The following is a 16,541-nucleotide window of genomic DNA, read 5'->3' as shown; positions in this document are numbered from 1 at the left end:
CAGACCTGCATCTCTTCACCTGCTTCCTGCTCTCACTATAGATCACAATGTCATCTGCAAACATCATATTCCACAAAGACTATGTCCTTGCATTTTTCAGCCTTTCAGATTCCACCTTCTGTGTAAGATGTAGTCCAGCTGTGTTCACTTTCCTCCATTCTTATGCTTCACCCCATGTTCCTCCCTATCTTAAAGCACATGCTCACTAAAGTCATTTCCATCTCCTTGGCAAATTCTGGTTACTATTTGTTCCCCTGTATTTCTCTTCTTAACACCATACCTATCCAACACCTCTCATCACCTCTGTTCCCTTCACGTACAACCTCACCCTTTCCCCTTCCCACTGTCATATATGAGTGCAAGCTTAATTAGATGTTAAATACACAATAAACCACTGAAATGAATCTTTCTGTGAGTGCCCACTACTCTAATCTTAACTTCAAGTCTAAGCTTCCCTATAAATATATATGCATGTGTTGTTTCAATCAGGACTTTGAAATGAACAGTGAGCTGAAGGTGGGGGTGATCAGTCTACTAGAAGAGGTGTTGCGAGATCCAGATCTGCTGCCGCAAGAGAGGAAAGCTACAACAAACATATTAAGGTACAAAGGGATTGCTGTAAATATCATTGTGTACTTCTTTTTATCTACACACTGTCCTAGAATTTTTTTTCTGCAATAGGCAAGGTGAAGCCATAGACTGTGCATGCAAAATAGACTTAGTTAACATGTTGTCACCCATTAGTTTGCAGGCGGAAACTTCAGTGTAAGTGTTTAAGACCCTACCTTGCTTTTTCTGTAGTAAAAGTTTCCATATTTGGAAAAGAAGCTGGAGTGCTAAGATAGCACATTCTAGTGGGTTTGGTTACAGCTGTTATTGATAAACTGTAAGGGGGCAATGTGCAGACAAAGTGCAATTAGTAAATATCTGTAATTAGTAAAAGACTTATCCAAGACAAGAATTTCAATCGTCAAAACTGAAGCACAAATTTCTTGTGATGGTCTATCCAGAACAGCTGCCTGTGTCTGTGCACCTGTCAGTCCAATCAGTTTAAGTCATACAAGTGTAAATCTAGGATGAGTGAGTTAAACAGGGTTTTGAGTGCCGTTAACCTAGGCATTTTAACACTAGAATTTATGCAGACAAAGTCACATTTATAGCAGATTGCCTCTAGGGTGAAGTAGGTAAACAGCAGATTACATATAAAAAGAACTGATACTGCTAATTCAGCTCCCTGTGTTGTTAGCCTCATGACCCTGCTTTTGCAGGTCCCTTTCAATAAAATAAACTTTATCTGAAAGATAGGCATAGCTACTGTGCTGTCACCCATTAGTTAGTGAAGACCCTTGTTGTTGTCACGTAACTATGGATGAATTACTTTTTCAAAAATTCATGCAAATTTTAGATCATGATTTTGAATGTTTAGTTGAGTTATTTTCATTGCAACACAAAGTGTTGTAGAGGTTTACATAATGTTCATGAGATCAGCTTTCATATGACTGGCACTGCATGTATGTAATGCTATGTCATTTTTGGTTTTCAGTGCACTTTCTCAAGAAGAACAAGATGATGCTCAGCTCGGGATGGAAGGCATATTACAAATGGTCAGTACTGTCATTTAGCAGAACGAGTTTCATAAAAGATTTTCCTGACAAGTTTATAACTTGTTTGTCGAAATCCTTTATCTCATGAATGACACAGAAGAGCTGCCCGCTTCTACACTTCATTGTGGTAAGAATAATGTCAGTAATGTCATGTCCGTGCCTTGTGAAAAATAGCCGCTGTGGTTACTCTGTATTGAGGAGAATTATGTTACCTCCCTCCTCAAATATCCACAGGTCGTTTCCTTATATGTGGACTTAATTTGTGTTTGTGTGGTACTGTAGTCCCCTGAAGAGCTTTGCAGTTTAGTACTGTTTTTTACACATGCAGTTTGTTTGTCTGTGTTTTCAAGGCGGAGAGTCCTAAATCAGAGTGTTTTGAGTCACTCTCAGCCCTAGAACTAGCAGAACAGATCACCTTGCTGGATCATATTGTGTTCAGGAGTATTCCTTATGAGTAAGTATGTTATACAAGACATTCAAGCTCTCCTTGCATCACCCTGGAGTTATTTAATATGATCATCTCTTTAAAATGTCTTTGTACAGCGCATTTGCCTATATTGAGTCTAGTTGGGTATCTCAACGTGCCTTAAGAATACAGCTGCCCAGTTTATAGTAAGTTAGCAAGTTAACAAATTATACAGTAATTTAACTAGGATTTATTGGCCTGCTAAAACACCTTAAATTAGATGTGTAGAGGACTATAAGCCTGGATCCCAGCAGAATAGCTGATATCATTGGCAGCCTACATCTAGTTGATGTAGGCTGCCAATGATATCAGCTGATCTGCTGGGATCTAGGCTGTTTGATTTTATGGTCTACCTGAACTAACAATATCCTTGATTAATATGATTAGCATAAAACAAAATTACACTTAAAGAAATATAGTATTTGACTCAAAGATAACTTCCCATAGGGGGCTAAAGATTTGGAGGAGTAAAGCTCAGAGATTGTAGGGAACAGATTATGACATGTGGACATACAGTATGTGTAACCTATGATTTTGGATATTTTCTGTCCTGCAGGGAGTTCCTAGGTCAGGGCTTTATGAAGCTGGATAAAACGGAAAGGACTCCATACATCATGAAGACCACCCAGCACTTTAATGATGTAAGACGGTGACTTTTTATCCTGAGCAGTGATGTAGTGGTGGGGCTTATAGGGAGTTTTATAAAAAGTCTGTGGTACAACAGTTGTCTCTCTTGTTCAGTCAGGGGCAAAAGCCAGACAGTTTCTTAAAAAGTGGCCAGTGACCACTACTTAGAGTCCAGTACACATGACATCCCTCTGTAAGCTAGAGGGAGACAGAACTGAAAAAGAGGATTTAACAGACTTAATAATACAAAAGCATTCAGTAATCAAAAAGTGGAAATGGAAAAATACAAGTAAGAGCAGTGCCTTTAATTAAAATATATTTCTACATTTTAAATACTGGATTCTCAATGCTGAAGAATCAAAGGACGAGCTGCATTTAATAGCTGTCTTTCCTAAAATTTCAGTCTATAAAGAAGAAAGCTTTCACAATCAAACTAAATATATATGATTATCCACATTAGATTGGTGGTGTATTCTTTTGCCCACTAATATCAGTGACATAATTTGGCATATCACTGAAGGCAGACAGATTATTGGACACATCTCTCATCTCTCTATACCTTGCTTCACAGATGAGCAACCTGGTAGCGTCTCAGATAATGACCCATACTGATGTGGCCTCCAGAGCCAGCTCCATTGAGAAGTGGCTGGCAGTGGCTGACATCTGTCGCTGCCTCAATAACTACAACGGAGTACTGGAGATCATTGCTGCACTCGAAGGCAGTGCCATCTACAGGCTTAAAAAGACCTGGGCAAAAGTCTGCAAACAGGTTGATTCTCCTTTCAGAGAGCTGCTGAAAATAATACCACATCTGTGTACTGAAAAAATTACTCTTTTTTTCATTATTTTCAGACAAAGGGACTGAGGGACAGACTTCAGAAGATTGTGTCATCAGAGGGACGGTTCAAGAACCTCAGAGAGACACTGAAAAAGTAAATATAGCCAGTGAGCAGAGGAAAATGTCTCAAATCAGTTCATAAACACTGTACATTTCTGCTTTGTCTGCACAGCTGTAATCCTCCATGTGTCCCTTACCTGGGCATGTACCTCACTGACCTGGCCTGCATTGAGGAGGGGACACCCAACTTTACAGAGGAAGGCCTTGTTAACTTCTCTAAGATGAGGATGGTAAGGATTACACTTTCCTAAAACTGAAATTTGGCACAAAACTCACAATTCACTGTGCCTTAATGGTCTATATAGCAGAAAAAACTTTAAAAACATAAAATTTGAATCTGGATGTCAGTTATTGAGCTGCTTAAATCCGTTTGAGGCACATATGCCATACTCTATTGAATACTGACTAACGGTCATCTAGGACTTGATTATGATGATCTATTTAGACATTGAACATCTATGCACACAGCCCCTGTTTTTGTCCATCTTTGTGATATGATACTACAATACCTAAAGTCACGGTTTCCAGAATTTTGTCTTAAATAATTTAATACTTGCACTGAATATCTACCTTTACTACTGCTGGAGGCCTAAACAATACTATTGAACTGGCTCTCCAAAAGGCCTGTACTCTGTGCATCTTTTTTAATGAGCTTGTTTTAGATATTTCCTTCGAAATACAAGCATGTAGCAGGGAGTAATTTCAGGTTATTGGTTAGAGACTAACAAGTCTCTTACCAGGACAGCGAGTGAACCCCCCACCCCCCTCACACACACACACACACACACACACACACACACACACACACACACACACACACACTCTAGAAAAAAACATCATGTCTGAAGCATTCCAGTAACTTTGTCCTTGGTATCTCAGATTTCTCATATCATCCGGGAGATCCGTCAGTTCCAGCAAACACCGTACAGGATAGAGCACCAACCAAAGGTGTGTCTAATTAGATATTTGTAACGTGTAATTATTGTTAATGATTTTTTTAAGCAGATTTATATGAGCTGTTTACATAATTAAAAAAATATACTGAAGCCAGTTTAGCAGGAAAATGTGTTTAATAACAAACAATCAATATCAGAGTAAGTGTATAATTTTTCACTGCTTAACCTTCAAAAAATCCAAAATCTTTAAATTTAACTTATCTCATTCCATTCCAGGTGACTCAGTTCCTGCTGGATAAAAGCCTAGTGATTGATGAAGATACCCTTTATGAACTCTCACTCAAGATTGAACCCCGACTACCACCTGGCTAACTGCATCTTCTAAACAGACATATAGTTGATATATATACAATTTCTAGCTCAGAGCAACACATTCATTCATTCATTACACAGCAGGGGTTGTTACATAGAATGCCATCAATCACTGCGCTTGGGAAACTCAGGAGAAAATGTGCCTTACTGAAGTGTATATTTAGTGAGCAGACTATAAAACAGTGGTACAGTTCTGTTACCTATTCAAAGTTGTCCTTACAACATATCAGTTTTCTTTAACACAAATCAAATGAACACAAACTAGTTGCACTAGTTTACACAGTAAGTTTGGGGTTGTTGGGGTTGTTGGGGACCCTGTAGCAAGTAATCAAGTAATTGCATAATTGAGTAACTGAGAAAGTCTCTCTGTGTGTGTGTGTGTGTGTGTGTGTGTGTGTGTGTGTGTGTGTGTGTGTGTGTGTGTGTGTGTGTGTGTGTGTGTGTGTGTGTGTGTAGACATGCTGGGTTTCCTAAACAGCTGGAGTACGTCACATATTTTATCTACTTTAATACTGTCTGTTTCACAGGAGACGTTATCTAACGCTTCGCTTTTTATCTTTTTTTAATCTTACGCTATGATAAAAAGGAAAAATGAAAGCTTTATGTTCTTACAGATTCTCTCGCATGTCAGAGCAAAAATCCTTAAAGTTTAAACACATTGCAGGTTTTGAAATATGCTCATTACAGTTTTTAAGACATTTTTCTTTCTCTTTACAATCAGATCCTGTCTTTTGAGTTTTTTAATGTTTATGATTTTGTACACAAAACTTTTTGAGCTTCACTTTTTGAGAGTTGGACTCAAGGGGTTCTTTCATGCTACAAAAGCATAGTGCCACATATTCTTGATATGTGGCACTATTCTTAATAGTTCCCGTCAATGTGATCAATTTTTCATATTCATATTTCAAACTCTATTGAGTGTATTAGTGAAATAGTAAGATCTTTGCACTATTAATTTATTATTAATTCAAAGATTTTCATTAGACTGTAATTTTGATTATAACATGAATATAGTGTGATTTCCCCTGAACTTAAAATTTTGTGCTTGTTTGATGTCTTTGGGATGTGGTAGGGATGGGTTATTGGGTCTGGGGGCGTATTTTTTGCCATTTCAAAGGTCCGGAATCTGCTTTCTTACACTGCTGCATACTTTGAAGTTACAGTTTTGCTAATGTATTTATAAGCTTAAAAATAAAATAAAAAATAAACTGTTCAAACTGTAATTCTGATGCACATTGTTGTTTTATCAAGCAGAAAGAGGACACATAAAATCATCAAAAAGAAAAAAAATGAACACACATTGTTGCCAAAATAAAACTTGCACACAGACTAATGCAAGTTCACTGAGAAGAGATCACTTGGAAGAATTGAGCATGATTTACTGAGATATTGAAAAATAATGGATTTCATAATTAGACTCATGACCCATCATGGCAGACCAGAATCTCAGCAGTCATAGGATTTAGGACGCCCCCACCCCCCACCCCCCCACCCCACCCCACCCCCAAAGTCTAGATGCTGGTGGTTGCTGGTGAAGATGAAGACTGAGGGTCTGTGAGGTTTAGACGGGGAGCAGGTAGGTTGTATGAAGGAGAGCCTGAAAGGGAGAATGACTGAGAGCCCATATTTAAACTATGCGAAACAGGGGTTGGTTTAACGATTGCAAGAAGATGATTGGACTAGATTAATGATGTCAGCACTGAGAGTGACAGTGTGGGAAAATGTCAGTAAAAAACATGGCACAAAAACAGAAAACCAAATAAAAAGTGGGTTGAAAATTGGGTTGCAGATGTGCAGCAACTGTAAGGAAAGCAGCCAAAATTGTGTGCCCTACATAAGCATAAGCAGGGTATGAGTTGAGCCATCGGCCATAATATTACACTCTCTCTCTCTCTCTCTCTCTCTCTCTCTCTCTCTCTCTCGCTCTCTCTCTCTCTAAATTCATTTCCCTCTCGCCCTTGCGGGGGTCTTTACCCCTACTTAAAGCTCGGTTCCTCTACCAGATTCCTGGGACCTTGAGGTTCCTGCATCTTTGCTGTTCCAAAGACTGAAGTCTTCTGGACAGAGAGTCTTCTGGGATCTGCTGGATCTTAATCAAATAAAACAAGCTGCACTGAAGTTTACCCATACCCATGCAGCTTATTAGCTGACAGTGCATTGGGAGGACAGTACTTGTGTACAAAACTCTAAGGTTTATACTGGGAGATCTAGTTTCTCTTGGTATTGGCTACAGTGAGTCTAGTTTAACTACCTATCCACATAGGATTTTCTCACTAAATTTTATCCATGGGATTTTTGTAATGTGCAAATATTGAATCCTCTAACTCAGGGCATGGCTGCTGCTGTACATAGCTCTCATGGTCACAGAAGTGGAACAAGAGATCATTTTCAAATATCAAGGTCAAACTGGACAGTGATATTGGAGCCTTGGTGGTCATGGTTAATCATGGCTCAGCAGAAAGCATACTATACGTCCATTGGCTTATAATTATTTCTTTCTGAACTTTTGATTGGCTCCGACCTTCTAATCCCACATGACGGGGTGGAGCCTTGTGTAAGAGGAGAGTGAAAAGCTGTTTAACAAGAGACCCTGAGCAAGAAGGCAGCAGCTTTTCTACAGGTACTGTATCTCCTTTCTCTTATTTCTCCTACAGAAAGCCTTCATTTGCTTCCAATACTTGGGAAAATTATTGAGCTGGTTGTAGAGCTAGTATTAAAGATCCAGGCTGTATACAAAAAAACTGCATGCTTTTGACATTCAAAATTAATGTGAAGTTTAAAAGCTATGGACAAGGAAAGCAGGTGGAAGGTGAAGCAGGATTTGATGATGATTTCAAGGTGATATGTAAGCAAACAACAGGAAGAAACGTAGAAAATCAAACAGAGAGTAGGTGCTTTTTTTTTTTTTACATGAAAAGTTTCCAGTTAAAAGGTCACAGCAACCAGGGGAGGGGACAGTGATCTTAGAGCATCTGTAAGATCTCATAATTTTCAGTGTTGGTTAGTAGAGGTGGTTTCTCACAGGCTGATCTCTAGAAAGAACTCTTGCACTCTCTTTCCACCTGTTTTTCATCCTGATACATCAGCTCTCCTGTACACTTCACCTTCCAACTGCCTTGTTTCCATCTGTCTGTCCCACTGCCTTATGAGGTTCTGGTCTTATGACCAGTTCTGAATGTCACCGTCTGAGCCAGGCATGGCTTGGATCTTGACACTGAATCCTGGCAGTGCAACCGCCTTCCACCAATCTATAAATACTACGCCCATTGACCCACAGAGTGAACTGCCTTTAACCTACACAGAGAAAGGAAAAGCCTTAGAGTGGGACAAACGGAGCTCATAAAAATCATGTGACTAACTGAGTGACTTTTAATTTCAGGTCTGACTCTGATTAATAGGACTAACAACGACCTCACAGCTCCCCTCTATATAAAGACACACTCTCATGGACACAATCCACAGAGGATAAGCTAAAATTTGACCTTCCAGGCCAGGTCCATGAAACTAAATGAATTGCTTTTGTGGGACATTTCGACAAAATTAACAAGAATGATTATTAAAGCCATTTCTTTTTGAATAAATGTCGCATTTTTTGTTAGCTTACGGCTGACTTCTCACTGTTCAATAGCAAAGCATTAGTGTCATATGAAACCTGCCATTCTGTGTCATATGAAACCTGCCATTCAGACTGCGATAATAACACTAAGAGTGTTTGCCAGAGCCTCCCATGGTCTAAGCTTGATATAATATTGAATAAAACTTTTCATGGGTGAAAGGTCATTAGATAAGAGCAAGTTAGGCCTAGATTGTTCTGGGTATCCTACCTTAATCTTTAGAACTCTCACTACAATCACATCCCAATCCTCAGCCCTAACCCTGACCTGATCCTTTTTTGGATTTTTTTCGCAGTTTTATTCTACACCCCAAAACTATAACATCATGACAATGTGATTGGTCACTTGCAATGCTGAATTTACAGCAACATTTATTATGATGATCCAGGGACACCACAACATGAGGATACTAGATACACATCAGGTGTCCATTTCCACTTTGCCTATACGTGTATATGTTAGCACCATTCACAAGTCATCAACAAAACCTTGCTTTTGTGTTTTTATATGTAGTCCTTTTGCTACTGAAAACCCAGCTAGCAGAAAAATGGCAAGCTCTTTCACACGCCTGATCTCCAAGCGCAATACAGCTGTGCTGTTGGCCGGCTTGGGAGCAGGAACAGCTGGATTCTTGTTGAGTGAAAACAGTTCTCTGGCTGCTGAGGCAAAGAAGAAGCTTTACCCTCCCAGGTAAGACAGGTCAACATTAGCACCACTAATGCCACCAAGGGGTGACCAGTTGTAAAAAGAACTTGGTTGGCTAGAAATCTGTTAGAACATTACCATTTGGCTTCCTTGTTCTATGACCTTAATAGTTTTTTATTTTTTGAAGAATTTATGATCTCAGTGCAACTAAAGCTTTACTTTGTAAAATATGACAACAATTTAAAAAAGGAGGATAAAACCAGGGGTGCTCTAAGATTCAGCCTACATTACCTTGTTATTGACAGGTTGTTACAGTATATTTACACATCGCTCAGTCACATCTGCCCCTCACTGGCTATGTACGGCAGGGGTGTCCAACTTCAGGTCTCAAGGGTCCTGCCAGTTTGAGATATCACCCTAGGTCAGCACACCTGAATCAAATGATTAGTTCATTACCAGGCCTCTGGTGAACCTTAAGACAGGCCATTTATATAGCCCTATAAATCAGCTATGTTGGACCAAGGACACATCTAAAACCTCCAGGACACCGGCCCTTGAGGCCTGGAGTTGGACACCCCTGATGTGTGGTTTCAAAATACCAAGTGGCAAATGATACAATTCAACTAGTTAATCTATGGGCATGTCTGAAAGACATGAAGTTCCTGAATGACATTCTAAATTTAGAGAAAACTAAGGTTATTTTACTCTACCCTAAAAATATTAAAACATGGCCTCTCACCAGAATCTTATGCTAGGTGGCATTACCTTAGCCCCCAGTAACAGTGTGAGGAATCTTGGAGTCATTTTTGACCAGGATATGTTCTTCCATTGATAACATTTGCAGGGATATCTTCATCCATTTGCGCAATACCACTAAATTGAAAATTAAGTTTAAAACTTTTCTTTTTGATAAAGCTTATAATTACTGCTGACTTAGTGACCCTGAACCTCAATCCTTAGTTCTGCTGCGTCATCTTTTCACTCTCTGGTGATGCTATACACCACTATTATATTTAACCATTAATAGTTAATGGCTCTCTCTTTCATAGCGCGCCTTTTGTCCTGTCTCTCCCTGCTCACTTCTATTTCCCTTTCCCCCAACTTCCCCTTGAGCCTGCTGGAGGCTTCTTCCTGTTAAAATGAAGTTTTTCCTTTATACTGTCATCTAGTGTTTACTCATGGGGTTGACTTTCTAATATTGTTGTGCCTTTACACTAAAATATTGTAGGGTGTTTACTGTTCAATATAAAGTGCCTTCAAGCATGAGTTGGTACTACACAAATAAAACTGAATTGAATAGAATGATGTCACAGTGGCTTTGTACATCTTTCATATACACTCTATGCTTAAGCAAGAAGAAAGACAGTCAAAAGTGAGGTGAAAGAGTAGGTTACATCATAGGGACTGATGACAATAAGAGATGTGAGGATTGAAGCAAAAAGTTCTTTCTGCAGTAGATGACCTTGACCAGTCAGTGAGTAGGTATTAGACTGCAATTATCTCCCTTAAAAACAGACAGACCAACTACGTGCCTCACATCACTTGCACATTTCATAAGAGTGACTCACTACAAAATGTTTCCATAACAGAAATAAGCAGAAGGTGACATCACTAGACTGTTTATGAACTGATTCATGTGTTCAAAGTAAAAGTACCCTGTATACTGTTTTGTATTTTCTATATAACAAGTTATTGTTTCACAGCAATTTTCCAACTTCTGGGATAAATAAGGGCTTTCTGATCTCATCTTATGCACTGAGCCTGCAGCATTAATAAACATGTGTGGATTGTGTCAACACAGTCCAACTAAACATCTGAGAGTTTCAAAGAGTACACAATGTCATGTCAGATATGCTGGCGATGTCTTGCAAGATCAGTGACGCTCTCACATTTCATCTGGGTTACCTTTGGCTCACTCTCACTTACTTTTTCACACTGTATTTTATGCTCTCCCCTTTTACTGCCTTTACCCACTCATCCTATGCATACATAGAGTACACTTGCTTCTCTGGTGGCTGAAGATAGATTTTTCTGATAGTGTGCTCATATTTAGGCTCCAGGATAAATTTGGAATGATTTGAAGCCTACTTAGTGCCACTGCATGCTGGATCAGAATCTAAAAGCACCTTAAGTTCCTAATAGTTTTACACAATATAAAGATTCAGAATTTAGCCACTGACTCCATATACTCTTTGTCCAATATTAGATTCCTGATATTGATGAACTCTCTGATTCCAGAGTTATAGTACTCTTACCCCCTAAATGGCAGCTAAGTTTAGCAGCTAGTTGAGGACAAATGGGAGCCACCAGTAGCTATTATCAACCTCTGGCTCTCTTTCATTGCATGTCTTTTGTTCTGTCAAATGGCTGCCCCTCCCTGAACCTGGTTCTTCTGGGGGTTTCTTCCTGTTAAAAGGGAGTTTCTCCTTTCTACTGTTGCCAAGTGCTTGCTTAGATAGGGTCATTTTATTGTTAGGGTTTTTCTCCATTATTGTATGGTCTTTACCTTATAATATACAGTGTCTTGGGGTGACTGTTGTTGTGATTTGGCGCTATACAAATAAATAAATAAAAACCCCTAAGTTAGCAAAATAAAAGAACAAAAATTACCTAAAAATCTTTCCCCCAACCCCAAACCAACAATGTACACATCAAATTGTCTATTTGCTTACAAATGAGATATCTCCAGGTTAACCAACTGGTATTCTGTACCACAGCTATATGCTAGATCAGCACTGAATACGTTGAAGGGAAAATTATGTTGTCAACATTAGCTGGAGTAAGAAGGAATATTATTCCAGGGGTGTCGTAACTCTCAAAACTTTTACATTTCTTCAATCCGTCTCCTCTTGAAGCTCTGATTACCCTGACCTGAGGAAGCACAACAACTGCATGGCCTCTGCTCTTACTCCAGCTATTTATGCCAAATTGAGGGACAAAGTCACCCCCAACAACTGGACCCTTGACCAGTGCATCCAAACGGGAGTCGACAACCCTGGACACCCTTTCATCAAGACAGTGGGTTGCGTGGCTGGTGACGAGGAGAGCTACGAGGTAAAACAAAGTGGGTTTTGTTTAAATTATCCACTGAATAACCTGTGCTTATCTTAATAATAATCAGTATATTGATTAATTGTAAATCTGGTAATACGTGAGAACTCAAAAACTGAGGCAGTAAGGTTAAAAAAAAGCATGCCTCATATCACTTGCACATTTCATAAGAATTACTCACTACAAAATGTTTCGACAACAGAAGATAGCAGAAGACTTTTTATGAACTGATTCATATGTTCATAGCTAAAGTATCATGCATACTGTCAGAAATGATGTGTCATTATACAGAGTGTAGTACCTGAATGAAAGTATGGTTGGAACAGTCTTTTTTCCCCATTAAGCCAGTAACTGTTGATTCTTTGTCATAGAGCTGATGATTATCCTTATTATAAAGGTGCAATTCCACACCGTCTATATCATAAGACATCAACTGTCAAAGTAAATTTCTGACTTCCTGAAACAAACCTACACTGCAGACTTTGTTTGCTGGTGCTTCTAGGTGTTTGCTGAGCTCTTTGACCCTGTCATCAAAGACAGACATAATGGCTATGACCCCAGAGTCATGAAACATCCTACTGACCTGGATGCCTCCAAGGTTAGACCATAGCTTCTTGCCACTATAATTTCAGTGCATCCATATTCGATTTCTACACGTATGAAACACTTGTCTTTGCCTTTGTCCTTTCCAGATAACCCATGGCATGTTTGATGAGAATTATGTTCTGTCATCCCGGGTGCGTACTGGCCGTAGTATCCGTGGGCTTAGCCTCCCCCCAGCCTGTTCGAGGGCTGAGCGCCGTGAGGTGGAGCGGGTAGTAGTGACAGCCCTAGCTGGCCTTAAAGGAGACCTGGCTGGACACTACTACAGCCTAGGAGACATGACGGAAAAGGAGCAGCAGCAACTTATTGATGTCAGTTAATCATTTCAGAGAAATGTATACGCTTTCCTTTATATTTAAACTTATGATTTAATGTTATTTGTAATTATTATTTTGTGTGAATGGTAAATTTAAAAATGGTAAATATAGAGATTTATGGGGTGGATGTTTCTTTGGCACCCAGCACTTTGTTGGGTATCCGTTTAGCTTACTGGTTAAACAGGCACCATATGCCTTACAGCTGAAATTCAGTGGCTTGATTTCAGTCTAACCTGCAGCCCCTTGCTGTATGTCTTCTCCTTCTCCTTCTCGCCCTCTTTCCTGTCTACTCTTCACTGCTGAACTGCCAGATAAGGACAAAAATAAATCTTAACAAAATATGTTGCTTAAATAGAGTTTAAAACTTTCCAAACTGAAATAAGGCTTTCAACAGAAGGTGAAGAAACAGCAGCTGTGGCTTTATGTTCAGGTCATCTGCAGGGATATCAACTGACAGTGAAATGGGATAAGCTGTACTCTTGCATAATACCACTTTGAACCACAAGATGGTGCAGCAACCCCGTGTAGCTTCTGTAAAGGCTGTTCATCTATATTTATATATATATATTTATTTATTTTTTGAGAATATATTTTTTAAATCCATTTTTTAAAGACTAATCTCATTGCAGCCTCAACAATACCTATTAAAAAAGACCAATGCCCTTTTATATATGACTCTTTGAAATCTTTTCATCACCAAATTGTAAAGAAGTCTTTCTTCCCTTTAAAATCTAAAAATCTACATCTCTTTCCTTCTTGATCCTCCCTTAACCATTCCCACCTGTAGGATCACTTCTTATTTGACAAGCCTGTCTCTCCACTGTTGACATGTGCCTTTATGGCCAGAGACTGGCCAGATGCCAGGGGGATCTGGTATGGTCTATTCAGTTCTTGTGCATGTCCGCTGCTGTGTGACCATGTATGAGTTATTATTGTGCCTGTTCCTGGAAACTGAGCCACTAAAACAGCAGGAAGTTTGATGCTGTGTTTTCCATTTGGTGTGCATAGCTTTTTATAAACGCATGTTTTTGCACAGACGACAAGTGTGAATATCAAAGTGCCTTGTGTCATGAGTCATCAGCAGTAATGAAAGACGAGTAGTTTTCTTGTTTTCTTTTCCTCAGGCACAACAATGATAAGACCTTCCTGATCTGGGTCAATGAGGAGGACCACACCAGAGTTATCTCCATGGAGAAGGGCGGCAACATGAAGAGAGTGTTTGAGAGATTTTGCAACGGACTCAAACAGGTACAGTGGAGTGTGATGTCAAACAGAGTAAAGGGATATCATTTTGATAATTAGACAGTCTTTTTTGTGGCTGCTAATGTTGCTGAGTTGTATCAGGCTGAAATATCTCAATTATTACTCAGTTTATAAACATTCGTGTTTATACACGAATTGTGTCAAATTTCATATTTGACACATCTTCATTTCAGTCATCAAAAAGGATTATTCTTTGTGACACATTAAATCCACTGTGAGGTGCAAACTCAGCTGTTGTAACTCTGTTTGGCCACTGGTTTAAAAAATAAATGCATCACACTCCCAAACTGTATATAAAAGATGGGCAAAGCCACCATTCCATTCCTGACAGGTTTTAATAACGTTTCAGCATTTTAGTCATTGTCATGTTGTTTTTGGGGACCAAAAGAAACCATATTTGGACAAGAGGGTAGAACTTATTAGCTAGTACTACCTAGCTCGATTAGCAGGTTGGATCCATTAACTATTCAAAGACATATACCTGTTAAGTAGCAGACTTATAAAATACTAGAATTTCACTCACCAAAATTATGTGCATTGGCTTGATTATGAGCCAGGCTCCAGTGGCCACTAGAGGAACTGCATTTCATTAATTTAGCTATGTTACTTCACATGTCAGCACTATCCAATTTTGGTCATTTGGGGCATCTGAAAACAAGTGTCATAATTCTGAGTCTTTGATCCAGCACTTTGAGTGTTTTAAAATTCTGTTTATTAATAAATAATTTCTGTTTGATGACTAGTTTACTTACAGTCTACGTTTGAAAAAGGGAACAAATGTTATATATTATCTATCCTGACTCATAATAAAAGAAAACTGCATTTATTTCATTATGTACTTATTTTGTTAACATGAAAACTCCTCAAATTTCAAACTTCTCAGCTCTCAACTAAAGCGCTGCAAAAAGTGATTATCTTGCTCAACTATTATGTATAGATAAAATGTGATTGGGCAACCATGAACATACTGTTTACAGGTGGAGCACCTGATCCAGGAGAGAGGGTGGGAATTCATGTGGAATGAACGTCTGGGATACGTCCTCACATGTCCGTCCAACCTGGGCACCGGCCTCAGGGCGGGTGTCCATGTACGCCTGCCAAAACTAAGCAAGGTAATATAATGACACTATAACACTATAATTTTAAGTTCTGTTCACTTTTATTTAAATATTTTCAATTTACGACAACAGTTGTCTCATGGGACTTCTGTCAGCTAATTTTTAAAGGTTTCTATAATCCAAATTCTTCCTCATGATCTCATCTAGAATTTTTTTTAAATCCCCCAAAAAACCCAACTTCTATTCATGTTATTATTTCTGTTCTTGAAAAAGAAATCTTTTAACTACAGTTTCAACATGTTATAAATGATTCCAACTTACAGGACACACGTTTCAGCAAAATCCTTGACAACCTGCGGCTGCAGAAACGCGGCACAGGGGGAGTCGACACGGCTGCTACTGGTGATACCTTTGACATTTCCAACCTTGACCGTCTGGGCAAATCTGAAGTGAGGAGATTCTTTTGTTGCCCTTTGCACAATTTATTTTTTCATGCTAATAAGCTCACATGCATCAGTTCTATATAACGCCCTGTCTGAGCTATTCTGTTGCTGTGTGCTTCTAGGTGGAGTTGGTCCAGTTGTTGGTTGACGGCGTCAACTACCTGATTGAGTGTGAGAAACGGCTGGAAAAAGGCCAGGATATCAAAATCCCATCTCCCATTGTTCAGTTTAGGAAATGAAAACTGAACTCCTCAGTTTCCTCGGTGACCTGATCAGTCCTCCCTCTCAAACTGAGCCTGCTAGAGCACCTGAGAGGGACTCCCATCAGCGAGGAGAAAGCATTCTCTTTAAGTTTCCAAGACAGAGTGCATTTCTTTAAGATAAATCATCTTAGACGTGTTCTTTAGAGGAAAACTCTACCTCAAGAAAATTGTAACCCCAAGTTCAATGAATAAACACTATACAACATTTTATTGCTTTCATTTTGTTTTTTGCTGTTGTTGTTTTTCACTTTGGCTGAGCAATAAAGTGTAGAAAGTGGTTCAGAATTCTTTCACTGAAGCACGGTCTGTTGTTTGTATGAAGATAATGTCAGTTTTGTAGTTATTAGATGTCAGTTTATTTTCCTATCATCATCAGCCACTTTATTAGGTAAACCATGCTGGTGCTGGGTTGGAAACCCTT

The 16,541-nt window shown here is 39.1% G+C and overlaps 2 protein-coding genes across 2 annotated transcripts in view; both read left to right on the top strand.

Moving 5' to 3' along the window:
- rasgrf2a (Ras protein-specific guanine nucleotide-releasing factor 2a) overlaps window positions 1-4,911 on the top strand; it is a 48,418-nt gene extending 43,507 nt beyond the window's left edge. The window contains exons 20-28 of the mRNA XM_080875028.1: window positions 490-602; window positions 1,544-1,604; window positions 1,955-2,058; window positions 2,627-2,711; window positions 3,269-3,466; window positions 3,550-3,629; window positions 3,708-3,825; window positions 4,475-4,543; window positions 4,768-4,911. Coding sequence (XP_080731154.1) covers window positions 490-602; window positions 1,544-1,604; window positions 1,955-2,058; window positions 2,627-2,711; window positions 3,269-3,466; window positions 3,550-3,629; window positions 3,708-3,825; window positions 4,475-4,543; window positions 4,768-4,863 — 924 coding nt within the window. The 3' untranslated portion in view covers window positions 4,864-4,911. The remainder of the gene's footprint in view (window positions 1-489; window positions 603-1,543; window positions 1,605-1,954; window positions 2,059-2,626; window positions 2,712-3,268; window positions 3,467-3,549; window positions 3,630-3,707; window positions 3,826-4,474; window positions 4,544-4,767) is intronic.
- A 2,550-nt stretch (window positions 4,912-7,461) lies between these two features.
- On the top strand, window positions 7,462-16,308 carry ckmt2a (creatine kinase, mitochondrial 2a (sarcomeric)). The gene is made up of 10 exons (XM_080876652.1): window positions 7,462-7,483; window positions 8,991-9,167; window positions 11,978-12,176; window positions 12,676-12,771; window positions 12,866-13,087; window positions 13,881-13,966; window positions 14,218-14,341; window positions 15,334-15,468; window positions 15,738-15,863; window positions 15,980-16,308. The coding sequence occupies exons 2-10, from the start codon at window positions 9,025-9,027 to the stop codon at window positions 16,094-16,096; spliced, it is 1,248 nt and encodes a 415-aa protein (XP_080732778.1). The 5' UTR covers window positions 7,462-7,483; window positions 8,991-9,024; the 3' UTR covers window positions 16,097-16,308.
- Window positions 16,309-16,541: the final 233 nt, after the last annotated feature.

The sequence above is a fragment of the Rhamphochromis sp. 'chilingali' genome, assembly GCF_963969265.1.
Source record: "Rhamphochromis sp. 'chilingali' genome assembly, chromosome: 2".
In the NCBI taxonomy this organism is placed as follows: domain Eukaryota; kingdom Metazoa; phylum Chordata; class Actinopteri; order Cichliformes; family Cichlidae; genus Rhamphochromis; species Rhamphochromis sp. 'chilingali'.
This window is presented reverse-complemented; position numbering and strand designations above follow the sequence as displayed.

Coding starts and splice junctions, on each gene's coding strand:
- ckmt2a (XM_080876652.1), top strand. CDS start 9,025: ATGGCAAGCTCTTTCACACGCCTGATCTCCAAGCGCAATACAGCTGTG. Junction 15,469..15,737: donor GCCTGCCAAAACTAAGCAAG/GTAATATAATGA, acceptor TCCAACTTACAG/GACACACGTTTCAGCAAAAT. Junction 15,864..15,979: donor ACCGTCTGGGCAAATCTGAA/GTGAGGAGATTC, acceptor GTGTGCTTCTAG/GTGGAGTTGGTCCAGTTGTT.